This window comes from Salvelinus namaycush, chromosome 34 (assembly GCF_016432855.1).
Source record: "Salvelinus namaycush isolate Seneca chromosome 34, SaNama_1.0, whole genome shotgun sequence".
Lineage (NCBI taxonomy): Eukaryota > Metazoa > Chordata > Actinopteri > Salmoniformes > Salmonidae > Salvelinus > Salvelinus namaycush.
The window spans coordinates 19,136,577-19,159,976 of record NC_052340.1 but is presented as its reverse complement, the minus strand read 5'-3'; the positions used below and the strand labels follow the sequence as shown (position 1 = coordinate 19,159,976).

Here is a 23,400-nt window from a genome sequence, read left to right as displayed (position 1 = left end):
CTTTAACCAATTTTGGTCTATAATGCAGGGCCGACAGACATGTTCCTTACTTCCTCCCCCTTCCACTTGCCTCTTCCAGTTTTGTGATAATGCTGTAATTAGTTGGTTGTAATTTTGAGTAGAGCAGACATTTCCATATATTTATGTTAACTGCATGTGTGCCATAATGTCTGAGATGTTGTTCATGTCAGTGCAATGTTAAAGATCCACTTAATTCAATTCAATTTAAAGTAGGACACTGTGCTCAAAGGACTTGTCTGACAGTTCTTATAGCGAAAACAGTGAGTGTTGTAATCACAAAGAACTTGAATGGGTTTGTTGAGTTAAAAGTAATAATGTTGTGAGTTATTTTATAAGTGTAATATTGTTGTTTTTTAAACACCTGTTTTCTCAACCACTAAAGTACCCTGTTTATATCCATCGATGTAAACTGAAATCCATTAGGTTAGGAATATATCAATGGAGTTATGTCTCCATTTTGGCACTGTTTTAACATCGTTCATGTGATTTAAAACAATTGTATGATCATTGTAAATAAACAGTACAATATAATCCGTCTGTATTATCCATTTATTTATGAAAGTGCAACAATTAATCCCTAAAATGTGTACTTTGACTGGAGTTTTAGTGAGGAGAATTATCTCTCTGTTGAGGTAAAACATTTGAGCCAGTACCAGTACATACACCACTATATGCTCTGCTCTGCTTGGTGGGTAAACCTTGACCTATTTAGAATGACTTGTGAGATGCTCGATAACAATCAGAGATGCAAGTTGACTTGGCAATAAAACAGTAAGCGATTTACACAGGCAGCCCAATTCTGATATTTTTTTCACTAATTGCCCAATCACATCAGATCTTTTCACATCAGATATTTTCAGAGCTGATCAGATTGACCAACATACCAATTTGTGAAAAAAGATCAGAAATGGGCTGCCTGTGTAAATGCTGCCTCTAAAACATCTGTAGCCTATTGTCATTGTTAGGCCTATTACATTAGGTTTCAGTCAGACCTACTGATTCGTCTATCACATCAACGGGCCAATCCGCACAGCACCAGACAATTGTTATCAAGTGCGGTTAATCTAGACCCCACAGGTGCATACAAACCGCTTTGCCATGGCATGGTCGACAGGTACAATCATAGGCTACACGCTTTCTGTCATACAGTACACACTTGTATTTTTTGGGCCTCCCGGGTGGCGCAGTGGTCTAGGGCACTACATCGCAGTGCTAGTTGCGCCACCAGAGTCTCTGGGTTCGCGCCCAGGCTGGGCTGGGTTCGCGCCCAGGCTCTGTCGCAACCGGGAGGTCCGTGGGGCGACGCACAATTGGCATAGCGTCGTCCGGGTTAGGGAGGGTTTGGCCGGTAGGGATATCCTTGTCTCAGTATGTAAAATGTAATAAAAATGTATGCACTCTACTGTAAGTCGCTCTGGATAAGAGCGTCTGCTAAATGACTAAAATGTAAAATGTTATATTAGGCTACCTGGCAAATATCTTAGGCTAAAATGCTTGGCTAAAATGCTTGCTAATTTCCATTCATGAGCAATGTTAGCTAGTTAACATTAGCCTTCTACATCTAGCTACATATTGAACTTCCATCTCAGGCCAGGGGGACAACAATGTATGAATTAATGGTTGGATCAGAATTATAATCATTCGCCATTATAATCATTGGCCAGTATGGAGAATTAAGTAAAACCACAAGTCCAAATCCCCATCTCCAACCATAGCTAATTTAGGAAAGGTTAAATTTTAGCTAGTTTGCAAGCTAGCCACCGGAGAACAAAACAACAAGATGCATCAATTCATGTTTTTCTGTCAATGACGTATGCTCTCAATGGGATTTGATAGGGGCTCGCTGGCTTCGCTTGCCTTCAATTCAATGGGCGGCAACAATGTCATACTTGTTTAGACCAGACAGCATCAGATATATAAATGGCCTACACGTAGAGAGATAGGGGCACTGTTTCTCTCGTTCGTATGCTTTCTCCTGTGAGATACATTCAGCCTCTTGCGAATTGAAGGAAAATTATGAAACACAGACACAATTATTTGTTTAGTTAAAAAAAAAAAAACACCTGTCTTCCCTTGGAATCCGTGAATACACTCCACTGTATGGATATAGACTTGCTACAGTATGTGCTGTATACACATTTCTCCTCTAGCCACTCCCAGTTACCACACATTTAGATATTGTTCTGACATGCTTTGTTTTGCTTCTCACTTCGCTGCTAAAAATACATTGAAAATTTAATAAACCAGAATAGTTTTACTAGTGAATTTCAATAATTGATTATGCAACAGTGAGCCTGCAATGGAAGGTCAGTGATTCAGTCACTCAGTCACAACATTGAGATGTGATATATCTCGTTAACTTGACATGAGTTTGACTTTACTAAATAAAATGAGATACAAATGAAATGTATTAATTTCCGTGACTGAGTAGCTTTTCCCATCAATGTTCCTATTAGATAAATATCACGGGATGTTTACAATGGTAGGTGGCATTGTTAGATTTGTCATAGTTTTTGTCATGTGGGTGGCAGACAGTTCCTTCATCATTTGTCATAATAGAACTATGCTGAGAGAGGGCATAAGTATATACCACTAGACAGCAGTAGTGTGTCATCAGTGTATTTGATGGAGGGAGATGACTGAGGTGTTGCACTATAATGCAGGTTTCTTTGAATAGAAAGAGAACAAACCGTGAAACAGTCATTCAGAGTGAAACAAGTATGCTAAAGTTGATACTGGGCGGAATATTAGGATCATTTGATCATTCAATCTTACTGAATATTAATGAACTGTCTCTTTAACTCTACTGAATATAACGTTACAATCAATGATTTAGATATTATACTTTATCTTAACACAATAACAAAGCACCTAAGGCTAAGATAATTTACTGGTGAGACAAATTAGAAAAATCACTAAAGGAAGGGATGTCATTTTAAGCTCTTTCAACATTTTCTGCATGAGAACGGCATAACTCGAACCCCTCTCTCTCCCTGATCGACAGATCTGATAGCATGGGAACATAATACTGCTTTCTCACAGCTTAGTGTGAACCAACTCAACTCACTCCAGTCTTTTCATAAACTCAACCATCATTTATTATTTTATTGATTTAGATGCTATGAGAGTGGATTGATTTAATTTCAAAGTTTTTACATTTCAAATAGTTTTTATTCCATGAGTGATATGAGTGAAATATGAGTGAAATATAACAGCTGTCCATGTATATGTAATGAATTTTTAAAATGTATGATATGTTTCGAATTCTAGCTAGGTGGCTAACATTAGTTAAGCTAGGGTTTAGGGTTAAGTTTAGGAGTTAGGTTAAAGGGTTAAGGATAGCTAAAAGGGTTAGGGGAAGGATAGCTAATATGCTAAGTAGTTGCAAAGTAAAATGCTAAAGTTGTCTGTGATGTGATTCGAACTCGCAACCTTAGGGTTGCTAGACGTTTGCGTTATAAGTCCACTTACCCTACTTTTGTTTTTGCTTTAAGTAACCATCTGTCTTATGTAACCATACCAAACGTAACATATCATACTAATATCAGTGTCTTGGATTTACATTTACTATGTTACGTTTAGTCTATGAGACCAGGCTGCTTAATCATATCTATCTCACATGTGCCCTCCTCCTCTCCTTCTTCACCCCTCCTTGGTAGGCTAGGTCAAAGCCTGACATAAATATTTCTAAATACTGTAGTGGTTTGGGGTCTCCATGTTTGAACCATTTTCCCAACACCATGTGCTCAATGTATCTTAAGCATAATCTAAATGGCTCTTGTGATTAGATGGGGGCTTTTGGGGTGAAGACATGTTCTTATGTGTTTTGAACATGTCACCAATACCATTTTCCCTAAATTGCAAGTTGTTGACAGTTTATTGTAACCTGCAGATGATGAAATGCAACATGATCAGACTGCAGTGAGTCACTTGTGGAAACAAATAACACATTGACTAACTGGGAGTGGAATGTTACTTTCATCATAACACATCCTATCCTAGCATTTTTGAAGTATAGTATTTCCCAATGTTGATACACTGTGTCAGTAAAACCAATTTTCTTATTTGTAAAATAAATAGGCCTGCCCATACGTGTATTCACATTTTCAAAGTCACAATGAAGGTTTGGGATTGAGCATTTTGACAGATGGTCATGCCTTCATGGAAGTGCCAGTTTCAGTGTCTATTGATGGTATTCGGTGGAAAGAAGTGTGACCATCTGAACTCCAGGTTGTTTTGAACCTGTCGCATATGAAAGAGAGCTTTCTGAAGATGACAGTATTGAGTTAAAGATTGTCACCACTCCTTCAGCTCTGTTTGAGTGTCACACAGTATCTACAGCGTGACAGTCTGAGAAATCTGGTCTGTCCAGAACAACTCACCTCGTGACAGGAAACCACTCCTCATGCACATTCGTCCTCCTCAGCAGGCTCCAGTTGTTTCTGACCTAGGCAGCCAGACTTCTCTTTCTCCCACTCCAGACACAGACTCTTGCCATGGGGAGAATTGGCAAGGAGGTGTTGGGCCAACTGCTCAGCTTAATCGGCTTCGTGGGGGTGGCAGTGACCAGGGTGGAGGGTGACCACGTACATCGGTGCTAACATTGTGACAGGCCAGATCGTGTGGGACGGCCTGTGGATGAACTGCGTGATGCAGAGCACGGGACAGATGCCATGTAAGATAAATGACTCAGTGATGAGGCAGCAAGGGCCTTGGTCATCATCTCCATCATCTTCAACTTTGTTGGCCTGATTGTCACCTTCATCGGGGGCCAGTGCACCAGCTGCCTGAAGTCTGATTCCTCCAAGAGTAAAGTGACGATCCTTGGAGGCATCCTGCTGCTCATATGTGCTCTTCTGGTCCTCTTCCCTGTTTGCTGGTCGGCGGCGTTCACTATCTCAGACTTTAATAACCCTCTGACCATCGAGACCCAGAGGAGGGAGATAGGAGCCTCCATCTACATCGGCTGGGGCTCCACAGCACTGCTCCTCGTCGGGGGGTTCATCCTCTGCACCTCCTGCCCGCCCCAGAAGATGTATGGGTACCCCAGCTATTCTCAAGGAGCGCCCATGTACCCCTATCCATGCCAACCAATGGTCCAGGCAGGGCCCTATGGGAGAGTTTACACCCCAACCAGCAGACCCTACTCAGGGACAGGGTCGTATGCACCAAGCAAGCCGTATGCAGCACCAATAGCATACGCTTCACCTGGATGGCCTGGACAGTATCTGTAACAAAGTGAAATGGAAAGAGGAAAGTTCTTCCTGAATATTGACTGGTATTCTCGACCTTGATGTTGTCAAGCTATTGTTTTGCTTAGCTTTGCCTCTGCAGAGTTTAATTGCACCACCAATATGTACTTATATCATGTACTTTTGTCCACAATGATATGTAGATATTGTTATTGATGAGAATAACATGCAATTTATAGACATGAAAGTGTTTCAGAGTGTTTTTGCACCTGCACACAAGAGGAATAATCTGTTCTTTCAAATGTTGACAATGTAAATCCTTAAGTATTGACTTCTAGTATGCAAGCTATGAGAAATTGTTTGATAATGAGAATGGATGTAGCGTAAATGTTAATTTTAGCAGCAGCCTCTGTTTTTCTCCCACTGTGCAATTAATGCTGTTGTTTTGTAAACAGCTGTTTGGTCTATGAATTGTAATGTATCGGAACACAAAAACAACACATTTTTCTGTAAATATTTTTACCAAAAATAAACACACTTTATGATATAATGTGAAGTCTTAATGTGTCTTTGTGGAAAAGTTGGGAAACAACAGCTGAAATTTCAAATGTTCATGAACTATGAGCAATAATCATACCAATAATCAAAGCCTATGCATTTTCTAACTTACAATTCATGTTTTAAAAGTTGATTTTGAATTAAATTCTCCCTTAAATCATGAATCTAAAAGTCTAAGCCAATGGGGGCAGTGGCGGAAAAAGTACCCAATTGTCATACTTGAGTAAAAGTAATGATACCTTAATAGAAAATGACTCAAGTAAAAGTGAAAGTCACCCAGTAAAATACTACTTGAGTAAAAGTCAAAGTATTTGGTTTGAAATATACTTAAGTATCAAAAGTAAATGCAATTGCTCAAATATACTTAAGTATCAAAAGTAAAAATATAAACAATTTAAAGCTAGAGGGCAGAATTGTTATGTTTGGAAAAAATAACGTTCCCAATGTAAGCTGCCTATTTCTCAGGCCCAGATGCTAGAATATGCATATAATTGACAGATTAGGATAGAAAACACTCTAAAGTTTCCAAAACTGTCAAAATATTGTCTGTGAGTATAACAGAACTGATTTTTCAGGCGAAAACCTGAGGAAATCCAACCCGGAAGTGCCTCTTATTTTGAAAAATCCCTGTTCCATTGCCTGCCTTTCCTTCATTTAAAGGGATATCAACCAGATTCCTTTTCCTATGGCTTCCTCAGGGTGTGAACAGTCTTTAGACATAGTTTCAAGCTTTTATTCTGAAAAATGAGCGAGATTTATCAAAACGCGTCAGTGGATAGCTGAATGTCCTTCGATTAGTTCATGCGCGCGAAAGTTGTAGCTCGACATTTTCTTTATCTCTTTTATTGAATAGTTTACCGTCCAGTTGAAATATTATCGATTATTTATGTTAAAAACAACCTGAGGATTGATTATAAAAAACGTTTGACATGTTTCTACGAACTTTACGGATACTATTTGGAATTTTCGTCTGCCCTTCATGACCGCTCGAGCCTGTTGATTTCTGAACATAACGCACCAACCAAATGGAGGTTTTTGGATATAAAAATAATATTTATCAAACAAAAGGAACATTTATTGTGTAACTGGGAGTCTCGTGAGTGCAACATCCGAAGATCATCAAAGGTAAGCGATTAATTTGATTGCTTTTCTGACTTTCGTGACCAATCTACATTGCTGCTAGCTGTTCGTAATGTTTTGTCTAGTGATCGATAAACTCACAAACGCTTGGATTGCTTTCGCTGTAAAGCATATTTTCAAAATCTGACACGATAGGTGGATTAACAACAAGCTAAGCTGTGTTTTGGTATATTTCACTTGTGATTTCATGAAAATAAATATTTGTAGTAATTTCTTTTGAATTTGGCGCTCTGCAATTCAGCGGTTGTTTATGAAAATGATCCCGTTAAAGGGATCCGTGCGCCAAGAGGTTATTAAGCAAACCAGACGGAACAATTATCTTGTTTTTTTACTTAAGTACTTTACACTACTGATTGGGGTGGAGTGGGTACTAAGCTAACATATTAAATATTTTTAAGATGTTCATACCATGGATCATGTAGTTATTTGATTTGGAATTTTAGGACCCCTTCAGGTATCAAAAAAATATATTAGAAAATATTGCATTAGGCCTTTTTAACTATAGCCCATAGAAGCATATAGAATAACACATTCATAAATGGCAAAAAAGACAGTAAAAAAGAAATCATGAATAATAAAGTGTTGAAGTGTCTGTGCTATATCTAGATGATATAAGAAAGCTCAGGAAATATATATATTTTTTTACACATATTTAACCCCTTTATTTTTGTTGCCACAAAACTACCTCCATACTTCTTCTATTCTTTTGTATGGGTTACCTTAAGATGAGTCCCGTGACACATAGTTTGAAGCCCAAACAGTTTGGACTCCCAAACAAAATGGCACATCAGCGTTACTGACATCAGACGAGTCCCGTGGGGCTTGTAGGGGTTGTAGAGCAAAATGAGAAGTCTCATCTTTCCATATTAGTTTTGTAGGCCAAACCGTTCGGACGCTACTGACATTTTCATGAGAAGCCCAATTTTAGGGATGTCTCATGGGCTGACAAACACCGCTGTAGCTCGGCCACCTTCCACCGCAGATGCGGAAGGTCGACAAAATATATCTCTAGCTTAAACTGATGGATTTTGATGGGGTGGGATGTTTGTATATTTGGAGAGAGGAGATATGAGGTAGCTTTTGAGTAACCTTGCTATCGCCAAAATAAACAGAAATGACCAGATACGTCATCATGTAACTAAAAGATGTTGATCCCTTAAAATCCTTAAGAGTCTATTTTAGTTACATAATGACGTATCTGGTCATTTCTGTTGATTTTGGCGATAGCAAGGTTACTCAAAAGCTACCTCATATCTCCTCTCTCCAAATATACAAACAACCCACTGGGCACACACTGGTTGAATCTACGTTGTTTCCATGTAATTTCAATAAAATTAGGTCCGTTGAACCAACGTGGAATAGATGTTGAATTGACGTTCGTGCTCAGAGGGATAGTTTTGAGATTCTAAACTGTAACTCAAATAGGTTGTTTAATTAGATTACCAACAGCTTTCTTTAAAATCAAGGTCTCTTAAATCTGTATCGGCTTAAAGGCAATGTTCTGTAATGTGTTTATTTATTGTATTGGTTTATTACATGAAAGAAATGGGTTCAGGATCAAAACCAAGAAAACAAAGTGAATATAGGCCTAAACTTACTTCTGACTATGACAAATCACAATTCTGGTGGTATTAGCAACTTGACTAGAGGAAAACATTTTTGCAATAAACATTGTCATCGTGAAAACGTGGAACAAAATTAGTAGCGTCGAACTTCCAGCCATGACTAATTCAAGTGGCATTGTTGACAGCTTATGTCTCTACCATAACCTGTGGCAGACAGGCCTAACCTCCCAGCTATCCAGCGTTCACTACAGAGGCATTGGTTTCGTTAGCGTGTCCAAAGAGATTGATTGCGCATCTCATCGAAACCGGTCGTCAACCACACATACCGACCGGGGAAGTGAAAGAATCTGGTCCGGCTTGAAAATTACCATGTCAACTGGTTTCAGGTCTGGGGGAAAGAAGTTGACTCCACCCTTTCAGGAGCAGAGAGATCCATATAACTTCAGGGGATGTGACTGAGCCATTAGTTAACAACGATTACAACCAAGCTGAGCTGACCTGCGTTGACTCTCCTCTACAACCTCTGCCTGAGCTTCATTGATTTTACAACAAAAACAAGAAGTCTTCCAAATGGTGTCGATGGGAAGTCAGATGCTGGGCTTCGCCCTGGCTATCATCGGGTTCCTGGGGACCATCATTGTGTGTGCCCTGCCTATGTGGAAAGTCACAGCTTTCATCGGAGCCAACATCGTGACTGCTCAGGTCATCTGGGAGGGCCTGTGGATGAACTGTGTAACCCAGAGCACGGGACAGATGCAGTGCAAGATCTACGACTCCCTTCTGGCCTTACCCCAGGACCTGCAGGCTGCCAGAGCTCTGAGCGTCATTGCCATCATCGCGTCATGCTTCGGCATCCTCCTGGGAATTGCTGGAGGAAAGTGCACCAACTTTGTGGAGGATGAGGCTTCCAAAGCTAAAGTAGCCATTGCCAGCGGGATCATTTTCATAGTGGCTGGCGTCCTCATCCTCGTCCCTGTCTGCTGGTCCGCCAACACCATCGTCAGGGATTTCTACAACCCCCTGCTGGTCGAGGCCCAGAGGAGGGAGCTGGGGGCCTCGCTATACATCGGCTGGGGCACCGCAGGGCTCCTGATCCTGGGAGGGGGGCTCCTCTGCAGCTCCTGCCCACCCAAGGAGGAGCGTGCCGACTACCCAGTGAAGTACTCACAGGCAAGATCCACAGCTACCAGCAGAGCTTATGTTTGAGCAGGAAACTGTTGCAAGAGAGACTATAAATTATTTGATTATCTTTGGTAATCCTCTGTGATTTGAAAATACCCTGCAAATTACTGCCATTTTCAAGTCTTGTTCTTCTGCATTTTACATTTTGAAAGTGATGTGAAATCAAAACAGAATGAATCTATGAAAACAAATGTACTGAGTACTTCAGGACTTTGCAAGAAAAAGACAAGACAGAACTCTTGCCCATAAGAGAAGTAGTGCTACTGTATATGCTGCCTGTAGGGATCATCTCATGAGTCATGAGGTGATGACTGAAGTGAATTGAAGCCATTCCCATAACCCCAACTTCTCTTTTGCTTTATATGGACACTGTACCAGAATGATAATATTGATATTCATGCAAGAACATGGGCAATATGATGTGAGAGTTAAACCATAGGTACAGTATATATGTATGATTCACTTGTCATAACTTTGTACTGTAGATCACAGTATGTTTTGCAAACATACAATATACGTTCATTGATTATGTCTAAAGAACTTATTCAATTATTTTTTTAATAAAAAGTTTCCTACAAAGTTTATACATTGGTCTTAACTGTCTTTTTTTAATAAATAGACTCCAAGTTACTGTGATTTCCTTTTTCTCAGCTGAAATCTTAGATGTCTAATAGCATAGTATTTAGGTGAAATGACCTGCTGATGATCCTTCCTCACTGCCTTCTGTTTGAATGACACCAAAAGTGGTTTTGGAAAGGGGGACTTTACATCCCATTGATTCGAGTAAGAAAGTGAGGAAAATATTTAGTCCTGTCACACAATCCTGAGAACACTGATTTCTTCTAAGGATTTGAAATAAATGTACCCCATTATACCCTCTGAGACATTTACGTAAGACTGGCAGTGACAGATTGACACCATTTAGTTTTCTAAATCTTTAAGGTGGGGCAAGAATGCACAGATGAACCAGTTACCCAACTTACGTCCAGGGAGATAAGAAAACAGTTCTGCTATTTAAACTGGCTTCCTCTCAGAACCATGTAGAATTTAGGTCTGCCAGACAACATTAGAAAAACTGGTAGAACCTGGTTTGTTTTCATTGTTGAATAGACAATAGTCCCTACTTTCTTTAACTGTGAAGCATTAAGAACAGTATTACCTTATCACCCCTGAAACTACATCGTAATTCCTTGTGACATGTTTTGGTATACTTGGCACATCTACTTCTTGTGAAATTGACACACTTTTTACATACTGTACATTACATAATGCTTTAGTTAACAGTGCACATGGAGAAATATGTTGTATGACTTTAAACAGATTAGATTATCTCTCGCTCCCCCCCCCCCCCCTCTCTCTTCTGTCCATTAGTGTGCCAATGCAATGTGAATGTCTCCAAACCGGTTGGGGCATACTGCATGCTCTGGATACACTCTAAGCCAGTGAGAGTGAAGCTTGGCATAGGTGTGTCAGCAAAGTAAAACACATCACTGTTGTTTTTTAAGTTGAGAATGTGTAAACTAAGAAGGTATGATGAGTTATAAAATCCTCTCTTTTATTTTCTGCCCTCCCACAACTATCTATAAACTTAATTCAGCACTATTTGCCATCTATTGCTGATAATGTCAAATCCCATTGTAAGTTTATTTTGCAGTTTGAGCTTTTAAGCTGGGGATTTTTCTGGCACATACCTACATCCTCGTTCCTCATCGTGTGTTTGAACCATAACAGCTTTTGTAAACCGATCTACCATCTCCAAAAAGGAGAATAAAATGAAACACTCACCTTTATTGTCCACAGACAACAAAAAATCCTGTAAGGTTGGTATTCTTTGGCTGGCTCTCTGTTTCTTATAACAGCCAGTAACACTCTTCTTTCTCGTTTTCAAATGTACATAAACACTTGATCACCTTCCAATATTAACTTGGAGACACAAAGAGTGAGTCGACGAGTAGAGCGAGACAGAGAGTCACTGCATTCAGAATGGGTTCCATGGGCATGCAGATGCTGGGCAGTGCCCTGGCCTTGCTCGGCTGGGTGTGGACGATCATTGTCTGCGGCGTGCCCATGTGGAGGGTCACAGCCTTCAACGGAAACAACATTGTCACCTCGCAAACCATTTGGGAGGGCATCTGGATGAGCTGTGTGGTCCAGAGCACGGGCCAGATGCAGTGTAAGGTAAATGACTGCTAGCCCTCAGCTCCGACCTGCAGGCTGCCAGAGCGCTGGTCGTGGTGGACATCGTGGTAGGAATCGCCAGCCTCCTCATGGCGTTCGCCGGGGGGAAGTGCACCAACTTTGTGGTGGAGGAGGTAGGCTAGGCACAGGTGACAGTGGGGGCAGGGGGGGTGCTCATCATCAGTAGGTTCCTGTGTCTCATCCCTGTATCCTGTATCCTATATCTTCATCCAGGACTTCTACAACCCGCTCCTGGTGGATGCCCAGCAAAGGGAGGTGGGGGCCGCGCTCTACATCGGCTGGGGGGCTGGGATCCCTGGTTACTGCTCCCATAGGAGGATGAGAGGGGGCTTAGTCTTCAGGGGGCTTAGTCATCAGGTTACATCAAAGCAGCAGGTTCTGTGGTAAGCCCCTCCACCCCAACAAAGACCTACATTTAATATGACAGTTCATGGGACAAACTGGTCGGCATGAACATTTCAAAAGGTATTGGTGGTATAAGGTATATGGACAGACAGTGGAATATGAAGGAAAAGGTTCCAGTGGAAGGATGTTGTATGCACAGACAGTATACTATGAAGGAAAATATGCACAACTTTGCTTAGCCAGGGAAACACTACACTCTTAGAGAAAAGGGTTCCAAAACAGTTATTCAGCTGTCCCCAAATCAAATCAAATTGTATTGGTCACATACACATGGTTAGCAGATGTTATTGCGAGTGTAGCGAAATGCTTGTGCTTCTAGTTCCGACAGTGCAGTAATATCTAACAAATACCTAATACACACAAATCTAAGTAAAGGAATGGAATAAGAATATATAAATATATGGATGAGCGATGACCGAGCGGCATAGGCAACATGCAATTGATGGTATAAAATACAGTATATACATATGAGATGAGTAATGCAAGATATGTAAACATTATTAAAGTGGCATTATTAAAGTGACTAGTGATCCATTTATTAAAGTGGCCAATGATTTCAAGTCTGTATGTAGGCAGCAGCTTCTCTGTGTTAGTAATGGCTGTTTAACAGTCTGATGTCCTTGAGATAAAAGCTATTTTTCAGTCTCTCAGTCCCAGCTTTGAATCACCTGTACTGACCTTGCCTTCTGGATGGTAGCGGGGTGAACATGCAGTGGTTCTGGTGGTTGTTGTCCTTGATGATCTTTTTGGCCTTCCTGTAACATCAGGTGCTGTAGTTGTCCTGGAGGGCAGGTAGTGTGCCCCCGGTGATGCATTGTGCAGACGCAACACCCTCTGCAGAACCTTGTGATTGTGCGTGGTGCAGTTCCGTACCAGGAGGTGATACAGCCCGACAGAATGCTTTCAATTGTGCATCTGTAAAAGTTTGTGAGGGTTTTAGGTGACAAGCCAAATTTCATCAGCCTCCTGAGGTTGAATAGGTGCTGTTTGACCATTTCATTTTGGAATGGTTCCCTCTGTTGAAAGGGTTCTACATAGAACTCAAAAGGATTCTACCTGCAACCAAAAGGGTTATTCAAAGGGTTTTCCTATGGGGACAGCCAAAGAACCCTTTTAGGTTTTGGTTGGCAATTTTTTCTAAGTGTATGAGTGTATTAATATGCCACTATTTTGATATATGTAAATGTTATTTGTTTCTTGAAGTATTGCATGGCAATGTAATTTTCAACCATTTAAAGGAAGTTGATTATACAGTACACTGTTGCAAATTATATTAGTCAGCACGTTTATACTGTTGTATGTCCTCTTTTATTACATAATCAATTTTTCCATATTTCAGGTGTGTGTGTTGATTCAGTACCCCCACTGATGTCCTTGTTTTCCCTACGCATTCATCATCATCATAAAACGCTCTGTGAGATAAAAAACAGTACACTGAGAAAACCTGTTTGACAGGATCTGGTGTCAAATAACTACACCCAGGCTTCAAATCCAATGACTACATCACAGCCTGTAGGGAGGAGGTCAGAGAACTGGCAGTGTTGTTCCAGGACAACAACCTCTCCCTCAATGTGAGCAAGACAAAGGAGCTGATTGTGAACTACAGGAAAAGGCCGAACAGGCCCCGATTAACATCGACGGGACTGTAGTGGAGCGGGTCGAGAGTTTCAAGTTCCTTGGTGTTCACATCACCAATGAACTATCATAGTCCAAACACACCAAGTCAGTCGTTAAGAGGGCACGACAACACCTTTTCCCCCTCAGGAGACTGAAAAGATTAGGCATGGGTCCCCAGATACTCAAAAATTCTACAGCTGCACCATCGATAGCATCCTGACCGGTTGCATCACCGCCTGGTATGGCAAGTGCTCGGCATCTGACCATAAGGCGCTACAGACGGTAGTGTGTACGGCCCAGTACATCACTGGGGCCAAGCTTCCTGCCATCCAGGACCTACAGTTGAAGTCGGAAGTTTACCTACACCTTAGCCAAATACATTTAAACTCCGTTTTTCACAATTCCTGACATTTAATCCGAGCAAAAGATTCACTGTCTTAGGTCAGTTAGGATCACTACTTCATTTTAAGAATGTTAAATGTCAGAATAATAGTAGAGAGAATGATTTATTTCAATTAGTATTTGGTAGAATTGCCTTTAAATTGTTTAACTTGGGTCAAACGTTTCAGGTTGCCTTCCACAAGCTTCCCACAATAAGTTGGGTGAATTTTGTCCCATTCCTCCTGACAGAGCTAGTGTAACTGAGTCAGGTTTGTAGGCCTCCTTGCTTGCACACGCTTTTTCAGTTCTGCTCACACATTTTCTATAGGATTGAGGTCAGGGCTTTGTAATACCTTGACTTTGTTGCCCTTTAGCCATTTTGCCACACCTTTGGAAGTATACTTGGGGTCATTGTCCATTTGGAAGACCCATTTGCGACCAAGTTTTAACTTCCTGACTGATGTCTTGAGATATTGCTTCAATATATCCACATCATTTTCCATCCTCATGATGCCATCTATTTTGTGAAGTGCACCAGTCCCTCTTGCAGCAAAGCACCTCCACAACATGATGCTGCCACCCCCGTGCTTCACGGTTGGGATGGTGTTCTTCGGCTTGCAAGCCTCCCTCCTTTTCCCTCCAAACATAACGATGGTCATTATGGCCAAACAGTTATATTTTTGTTTCATCAGACCAGAGGACATTTCTCCAAAAAGTACAATCTTTGTCCCCATGTACAGTTGCAAACCATAGTCTGGCTTTTTTAATGGCGGTTTTGGAGCAGTGGTTTCTTCCTTGCTGAGCGGCCTTTCAGGTTATGTCGATATAGGACTCGTTTTACTGTGGATATAGATACTTTTGTACCTGTTTCATCCAGCATCTTCACAAGGTTCTTTGCTGTTGTTCTGGGATTGATTTGCACTTTTCGCACCAACGTACATTCATCTCAAGGAGACAGAACGCGTCTCCTTCCTGAGCGGTATGACAGCTGCGTGGTCCCATGGTGTTTATACTTGCGTACTATTGTTTGTACAGATGAACGTGGTACCTTCAGGCGTTTGGAAATTGCTCCCAAGGATGAACCAGACTTGTGGAGGTCTACAATTTTTTTCCTGATGTTTTGGCTGATTTCTTTTGATTTTCCCATGATGTCAAGCAAAGAGGCACTGAGTTTGAAGGTAGGCCTTGAATACATCCACAGGTACACCTCCAATTGACTCAAATGATGTCAATTAGCCTATCAGAAGCTTCTAAAGCCATGACATAATTTTCTGGAATTTTCCAAGCTGTTTAAATGCACAGTCAACTTAGTGTATGTAATCTTCTGACCCACTGGAATTGTGATACAGTGAATTTTAAGTGAAATAATCTGTCTGTAAACAATTGTTGGAAAAATTTGAGTATATGTCCTAACCGACTTGTCAAAACTATAGTTTGTTAACAAGAAATTTGTGGAGTGGTAGTTTTAATGACTCCAACCTAAGTGTATGTAAACTTCCGACTTCAACTGTATATAATAGGCAGTGTCAGAGGAAAGCTCAAAAAACTGTCAGAGACTCCAGTCACCCAAGTCATAGACTGTTTTCTCAGCTACCGCACGGCAAGTGGTACCGGTGCGCCAAGTCAGACAACTTCTACCCCCAAGCCATAAGATTGCTGAACAATTAATCAATTGACCACCGGACTATTTACATTGACCCCCCCCCCCCCCCCCCCCCCCCATTTGTTTTGTACACTGCTGCTACTCGCTGTTTATTATCTATGCATAGTCATTTCACCCCTACCTCCATGTACAAATTACATCGACTAGCCTGTACCTCCGCACATTGACTACCCCTGTATATAGCCTCGTTATTGTTATTTTATTGTGTTACCTTTTGTAATTTTTTTACTTTAGTTTATTTGGTAAATATTTTCTTAACTCTTTCTTGAACTGCACTGTTGGTTAAGGGCTTGTAAGCATTTTACGGTAAGGTCTACACTAGCTGTCTTCGGCACATGTGAGAAATAAAGTTTGATTTGATTCAATGTGTTTTTCGACCAACATATACAATTGAAGGCATCCAGACATTGGGTTTACTGTATGTTTATTGTGACAGTTATTATTGTAAAGGGGCAATCAATCCACTCTTAACATCTAAATCAATAAAATAAACAATTATGGTTGAGTTTATAAAAAGACTGGAGTGAGTTGAGTCGGTTCACACTAAGCTGTGAGAAAAAAGTTCCCATGTTCCCATGCTATCAGATCTGTCGATCTGGGAGAGAGAGGGGTTCGAGTTACGGCGTTCTCATGCAGAACATGTCTCAACATTAAATTCTCTTAGCCTTAGGTGTTTTGTTATCGAGTTAAGATAAAGTTTAATATCAAATCATTGATTGTCACGTTATATTCAGTTGTGTTACAAAGACAGTTCAATTATATTCAGTAAGATTGAATGATCAAATGATCCTAATATTCCGCCTTAATCAACTTTAGCATACTTGTTTCACTCTGAATGACTGTTTCACGGTTTGTTCTCTTTCTATTCAAAGAAACCTGCAACACCTCAGTCATGTCCCTCCATCAAATACACTGATGACACACTACTGCTATCTAGTGGTATATACTTATGCCCTCTCTCAGCATAGTTCTATTATGACAAATGATGAAGGAACTGTCTGCCACCTGTCACGTTCCTGACCTGTTTTCTGTTGTTTGGTATGTGTTTATTGGTCAGGGCGTGAGTTTTGGGTGGGCAGTCTATGTTTTCTGTTTCTATGTTGGTTTTGGGTTGCCTGGTATGGCTCTCAATTAGAGGCAGGTGTTTGACGTTTCCTCTGATTGAGAGTCATATTAAGGTAGGTTGTTCTCACTGTTTGTTTGTGGGTGATTGTCGTCCGTGTCTGTGTCTACGCACCACACGGGACTGTAGCGTTTGTTCGTTCGTTTGTTATAGTCTGTACCTGTTCCTACGTGCTTCGTGTTATATGTAAGTTCTATTGGTTTAGGTCAGTCTACATTCGTTTTTGTTATTTTGTAATCCTTTCAAGTGTTTGTTTTCGTGTTTCGTCGTTTGCTTTAATAAATAATTATGTATTCACAACCCGCTGCGCCTTGGTCTACTCTCTCACCGAAAGACGACCGTTACACCACCCACATGACAAAAACTATGACAAAGCTCCTAACAATGCTACCTACCTCCCTCACTAACTTTAAGCATCAGTTGTCAGAGCAGCTTACCGATCATTGCACCTGTACATAGCCCATCTGTAAATAGCCCACCCAACTACCTCATCCCCATATTGTTATTTATTTTTTTGCTCCTTTGCACCCCAGTATCTCTACTTGTACATTCATCTTCTGCACATCTATCACTCCAGTGTTTATTTGCTAAATCGTAATTATTTCGCCACTATGGTCTATTTATTGCCCTACCTCCCTAATCTTACTACATTTGCACACACTGTATATAGACTTTTCTATTGTGTTATTGACTGTACGCTTGTTTATCCCATGTGTAACTCTGTGTTTGTATCGCACTGCTTTGCTTTATCTTGGCCAGGTCGCAGTTGTAAATGAGAACTTGTTCTCAACTGGACTACCTGGTTAAATAAAGGTGAAATAAAATTAGAAAATACCATTGTAAAAATCCTGTGATGTTTATCTAATAGGAACACTGATGGAAAAATCTGCTCAGTCATGGAAATTTATACATTTAATTTGTTTTGTATGTCACTTTATTTAGTAAAGTCAAGCTCATGTCAAGTTAATGAGATATATCGCATCTCAATGTTGTGCTGACTGAATCACTGACCTTCCATTGCAGGCTCACTGTTGAATAATCAATTCTGGGAATTCACTAGTAAAACTATTCTGGTTTAGTAGATTTTCAATGTATTTTTAGCAGCGAAGTGAGAAGCAAAACAAAGCATGTCAGAACAATATCTAAATGTGTGGTAACTGGGAGTGGCTAGAGGAGAAATTTGTAAACAGAACATATTGTATCAAGTCTATCTCCAATAATCATTATGGTAGTACCCCAAGTTCCACTGTAAAATAGATTATCCACTACTGGAGTTTTCATGTGAAGTGGCAAAGATACTTCATAAAAGGTTATCTATCAATGGACCATCCCCCCCTTCATGTCCAATAGGGAACAACCCCTTGTTTACTGCAGTTGGCAAGACATTGGCTAATGGAACCGGGCAAAGCCAAAACATAATTCAGACAGGGCATGTTGTAAGTGTCAGAGATACAGCATTATTCCAATTAAAGAGTTTATTCATTTTAAAAGGAATTTCCTAAAAGGGTATTGATGTGGGATCTAAAAGTGTGATAGGCAACAAACTGAGGGGTAAAATGAACGGTTTCTGCCTTATACAAGCTGATTGGCCTCTACTCCCCAAACAGCAACATCCCTACTCATCTCTGTCCTGTAGTGTGCCTGTTAGGAAGAACTGTAGGGTGGACAATGTCCAACCTAGAACCACACAATGCATCATTGCATTGGCGTTCCTTTCAGTCAAACAAAGTGGATAAACCACAGTGCTTCAGCATGGACAATTGGGAATTCATGGACTTATTAACTATGGAACAACCAGGTATCTTGTATTGCAGCTTGTATTGCCAGGGTTTTGGGTTCGATTCCCATGGTAGAGCAGTACGAAAATGTAGGGAATCAGTACTGTAAGTAGATCTAGATAAGAGCGTCTGCTAAATGACCAAAACATTTTTCGTTGTCTTTGTAAAAAAAAAAAGGTGTGGTAATTGCTAGGTTGTAATCACAGCAATAAAAGAGCAAACAGCCATGTTGAGCATATTTTTCCCTTTCTTTTATCCCCAGTTCTGTGCAAGCTGTAGCCCCCCCCCCCCCCCCCCCCCCCCCATGGCTGTGGAGGAGCTGGGCATCATCTTGTCCATGGTGGGCCTGGCAGGCACCATCCTGATCTGCGCCCTGCCCATGTGGAAGGTCACAGCGTTCATCGGCACCCACCTGGTGGTCATGCAGGTGTTCTGGGAGGGCCTGTGGATGACCTGTGTGTCTGAAACCACGGGACAGATGCAGTGTAAGATCTACGACGCTCTTCTAGACCTGTCCCCTGACCTCCAGGCGGCCCGGGGCCTCATTGTCATCAGCATGGTACTGGGCTGCCTGGCGTTCCTCGTCTTCCTCCTGGGGGCTAGGTGTACCAACTGCCTGAGCCATCCCAGGGTCAAAGCCTGCATGGTGCAGGCCGCAGGGGTCACCTTCGCCCTGGCTGGGTTAAGCACCATAATGGCTGTGTCCTGGACAGCCCAGTCTATCATTAGGGACTTCTATAACCCGCGGGTCCCTGAGGTGCTGAAGAAGGAGATGGGGGCGGCCATCTATGTGGGCTGGGTGACCTCTGGGTTCCTGTTCTGTGGAGGAGGGGTGCTGTGTACCAGATGTCCTCCAGGGGGGAGAGAGGGCAGGCATGGTTCCAGCAATAGGTATACCCTGGCTAGGATGCCCACTCACACTCACAGCAGCTACGCCATAAAGAACTATGTGTGAGAGGGGAGTGCTTTATTTGCCTGTTAACTTCAGGTAAATCATGTTGGCAGGTGTTGGCACTCTGAAGAGACATGTCACAGCATGTCTTTCCATCAGAACATTGTAATTTTGAACATTGCATGTGCATGTCTGGTCGTTCAGTGTATTGTCTGACTTTGATGCATTTAGAATTGCCCTGGAACTATTTGATACAGTAGCTTTGGTGGAAGTTATTAAAAATAAGATAATATTAGTTAATTATTGTTACAAAATAAGTCTGGCTTAGGTCATTGTAGATATTCAAATGTTCACTATCACCATGAAAGATGTTTGTTGAGGAAATATCTGTTATTGAAATATAATCACTGAAAATCAACAGGTTACTGTTATTGACAGTACAAGTATGTCCACTGAATGAACCTGATTGTTTTTACATCATTTCATTTTTTACATCCTATTAAACTGTGGTTATTACTTGTAATGTGTTTTTGTAACAATGTTTTTCACATTTAATTTTGTGACTAGAATCTGCGTTAAAAGAAAATAGATGCAGCATTTTAGAGGGCAGCAAATCATGTTCTTTGAATGATTTGCGATATAATATATATAAATAAACATTTTGATTCTAAATTACTTTTGTTGCATCTTTTTTATTTATCTTATTGGAAAAAGGTGTATCAAAACTGATTAGAAGGGAGATCATTGAACATTCAGAATTAAGTGTGAAAGACTAGATGCTGTACACGGTGAGGCACACAAGGCTTATTTCCTACAAGATCACAAAGTCAGAGGCTGAAGTCAACAGAAGACAGTGGCATCTTTGTTATAGTGGCTGTGGTGAAACTGAAAAAGAGGGATTGTTGTGAAACCATGGCACAGTAAACAGAAGGAATCCCCTTTATTCCCCAGCTGTAGAGCTGCACTGCTGCCCCACGCCCTTTTCAGGAATTCGGGAGGAGTGGTTTCAAATCACACAGGCTAGACACACACACAAGCACACACTCACACAGACACCCCACCCTGCTGTGCCTGCAGCTGGTTAAACCCTGCTGTTAGGCCTCTTCCTGTGAGGAGCTAAGCTCAGCTCAGTTATGAAGCGGCAGTTGGAGCTAGCTGCATTGGGCCTGGGCATTACAGGCTGGCTGTGCGCCATCCTCACCCGCTGCCTGCCCCTGTGGAAAGTCAGCGGCACTCTGGACAACTCCACAGCCACGCTGCCAGCATACTGGGATGGGGTGTGGCTGGAATGGAACCACTGGGACCTCAACCATGACGGTAGCCTCCACTGCTCCTTCTACCAGTCTTTGTTATCACTCTCTGGAAACTTCCAAACATGGAGAAGCTTGATCATGGCTTCTATAGGTGCTGGAGCTTTTGCTGTGGTCATCAGTATCATTGGAGAGGTGTGGTTTCCGAAGAGGAATCAGGTGAAAGTTGTCTCCGGTGTGGTGTTTGTGCTGTCTGGAATACTGCTGCTTGTCCCTGTCGCTTGGACCTGCCACCACACTAATAAGCCACTGGAGGGCGCTGTGGTGCTGAGGAGAGACTGGGGAGCTGCTCTGTACATAGGATGGATCTCCTTCTCTCTGATGGTAGTAGGGGGAGGGTTTCTCAGTACTAGATGCCTCATGTTCCAGCAGCAGGATGAGTCAGAAAGAGGGAGTTACCCTCCAGGTTATCCTGGGGCAGAGCAGGAGCCAACCAACCCCCTGGATACTATCCACAGGACTGCTTTTAGACACAGCCAGTATGCTCGGGCAACAACACGGCCTTCATGAGAAGATGCAATCACTCTGAGGGCCTTGAGTGAGGAACCTTCCACCTTTGAATTATTCTTCTGTGAAATTCTACCTAAATTGCATGTGTACTAGGTATGAATGGATTTCTAGGTACTATAGACAATGTTAGAAGTCATTCTTCTACTGCAATGAAGCACTTTGAAAGATGTTGAAGAATGTATAATAGGGGTAAAGGAATAGCACTACCCATGGAGAGTGAATTGCGCTTTCAACTGTAATAATTGGGTCTGAAATGTCAAGTTGCTTAATTTTTGTATTGGTGGTAAGGGTTAAGCATCTAAGTGTTACATTGCCTTCAGAAAGTATTCACACCCCTGGACTTTTTCCACATTTTGTTGTGTTACAATAACCCATAATGTCAAAGTGGAATTCTGTTTTTTACAAATTAATAAGAAATGAAAAGCTGAAATGTTTTGAGTCAATACGTATTCAACCCATGTTACAGCAAGCCTTTCCTTCTTAATGCGTTCGAGCCAATCACTTGTGTTGTGACAAGGTAGGGTTGGTATACAGAAGATAGCCCTATTTGGCAAAAGACCAAGTCCATGTTATGGCAAGAGCAACTCAAATAAGCAAAGAGAAATAACAGTCTATCATTACTTTAAGACATGAAGGTCAGTCAATCCGGAATGTTTCTTGAACGTTTCTTCCAAGTGCAGTCGCAAAAACCATCAAGTGCTATGATGAAACTGTCTCTCATCAGGACCGCCACAGGAAAGGAAGACCCAGAGTTACATCTGCTGCAGAGGATAAGTTCATTAGAGTTACCAGCCTACCGAAATCTGCAATTAACTGCACCTCAGATTGCAGCCCAAATAAATACTTCACAGAGTTCAAGTAACAGACACATCTCAACATCAACGGTTCAGAGGAGACTGCTTGAGTCAGGCCTTCATGGTAGAATTGCTGCAAAGAAACCACCACTAAAGGACACCAATAAGAAGACGAGACTTGCTTGGGCCAAGAAACATGAGCAATGGACATTAGACCCGTGGAAATCTGTCCTTTGGTCTGATGAGTCCAAATTGGAGAATTTTGGTTCCAACCGCTGTCATTGTGAGACGTAGAGTAGGTGAACAGATGATCTCCGCATGTGTGGTTCCCATCGTGAAGCATGGAGGAGGTGTGATGGTGCTTTGCTGGTGACACTGTCTGTGATTTATTTAGAATTCAAGGCACACTTAACCAGCATGGCTACCACAGTATTTTGCAGCAATACGCCATCCCATCTGGTTTGCGCTTAGTGGGACTATCATTTGTTTTTCAACAGGACAATGACCCAAAACACACCTCCAGGCTGTGTAAGGGCCATTTGACCGAGAAGGAGAGTGACGGAGTGATGCATCAGATGACCTGGCCTCCACAATCACCCGACCTCAACCCAATTGAGATGGTTAGGGATGAGTTGGACCGCAGTGAAAGAAATGTAGCCAATAAGTGCTCAGCATATGTGGGAACTCCTTCAAGACTGTTGGAAAAGCAGTTCTCATGAAGCTGGTTGAGAGAATTCCAAGAGTGTTCAAAGCTGTCATCAAGTCAAAGTGTGGCTACTTTGAAGAATCTCAAATATAAAATATATTTTGATTTAACACTTTTTGGCTTACTCTATGATTCCATATGTGTTATTTCATAGTTTTGATGTTTTCACTGTTATTCTACAATGTAGAAAATAGTACAAATAAAGTTAAACTCTTGATTGAGTAGGTGTCCAAACTTTTGACCGGTACTGTAAATCAGCTTGAAAATCTATGACTAGACTTGAAAACGGCTGTCTAGCAATGATTAACAACCAACTTGACAGAGCTTGTAGAACTTTTTCAATAATAAATGTGCAAATATTGTA

The 23,400-nt window shown here is 41.4% G+C and overlaps 3 protein-coding genes and 2 pseudogenes across 3 annotated transcripts; all 5 read left to right on the top strand.

Annotated features, from left to right (window-relative positions):
• Positions 1–4,517: 4,517 nt before the first annotated feature.
• On the top strand, positions 4,518–5,255 carry LOC120028874 (annotated as a pseudogene).
• Positions 5,256–9,046: 3,791 nt separating this feature from the next.
• LOC120028827 (claudin-4-like) lies at positions 9,047–9,682 on the top strand. The gene has a single exon (XM_038974073.1). The coding sequence runs from the start codon at positions 9,047–9,049 to the stop codon at positions 9,680–9,682; it is 636 nt and encodes a 211-aa protein (XP_038830001.1).
• Positions 9,683–11,641: 1,959 nt separating this feature from the next.
• Positions 11,642–12,244, top strand: LOC120028415 (annotated as a pseudogene).
• A 6,884-nt stretch (positions 12,245–19,128) lies between these two features.
• Positions 19,129–19,779, top strand: LOC120028317 (claudin-4-like). The gene has a single exon (XM_038973522.1). The coding sequence runs from the start codon at positions 19,129–19,131 to the stop codon at positions 19,777–19,779; it is 651 nt and encodes a 216-aa protein (XP_038829450.1).
• Positions 19,780–20,849: 1,070 nt separating this feature from the next.
• LOC120028414 (claudin-4-like) lies at positions 20,850–21,536 on the top strand. The gene has a single exon (XM_038973639.1). It carries the CDS (start codon positions 20,850–20,852, stop codon positions 21,534–21,536), a length of 687 nt encoding a protein of 228 aa, XP_038829567.1.
• The last annotated feature ends 1,864 nt before the right edge of the window (positions 21,537–23,400 follow it).

Excerpts from the sequence above, each read along its gene's own strand:
- LOC120028414 (XM_038973639.1), top strand. The coding sequence starts at position 20,850 with ATGAAGCGGCAGTTGGAGCTAGCTGCATTGGGCCTGGGCATTACAGGC.
- LOC120028827 (XM_038974073.1), top strand. The coding sequence starts at position 9,047 with ATGGTGTCGATGGGAAGTCAGATGCTGGGCTTCGCCCTGGCTATCATC.
- LOC120028317 (XM_038973522.1), top strand. The coding sequence starts at position 19,129 with ATGGCTGTGGAGGAGCTGGGCATCATCTTGTCCATGGTGGGCCTGGCA.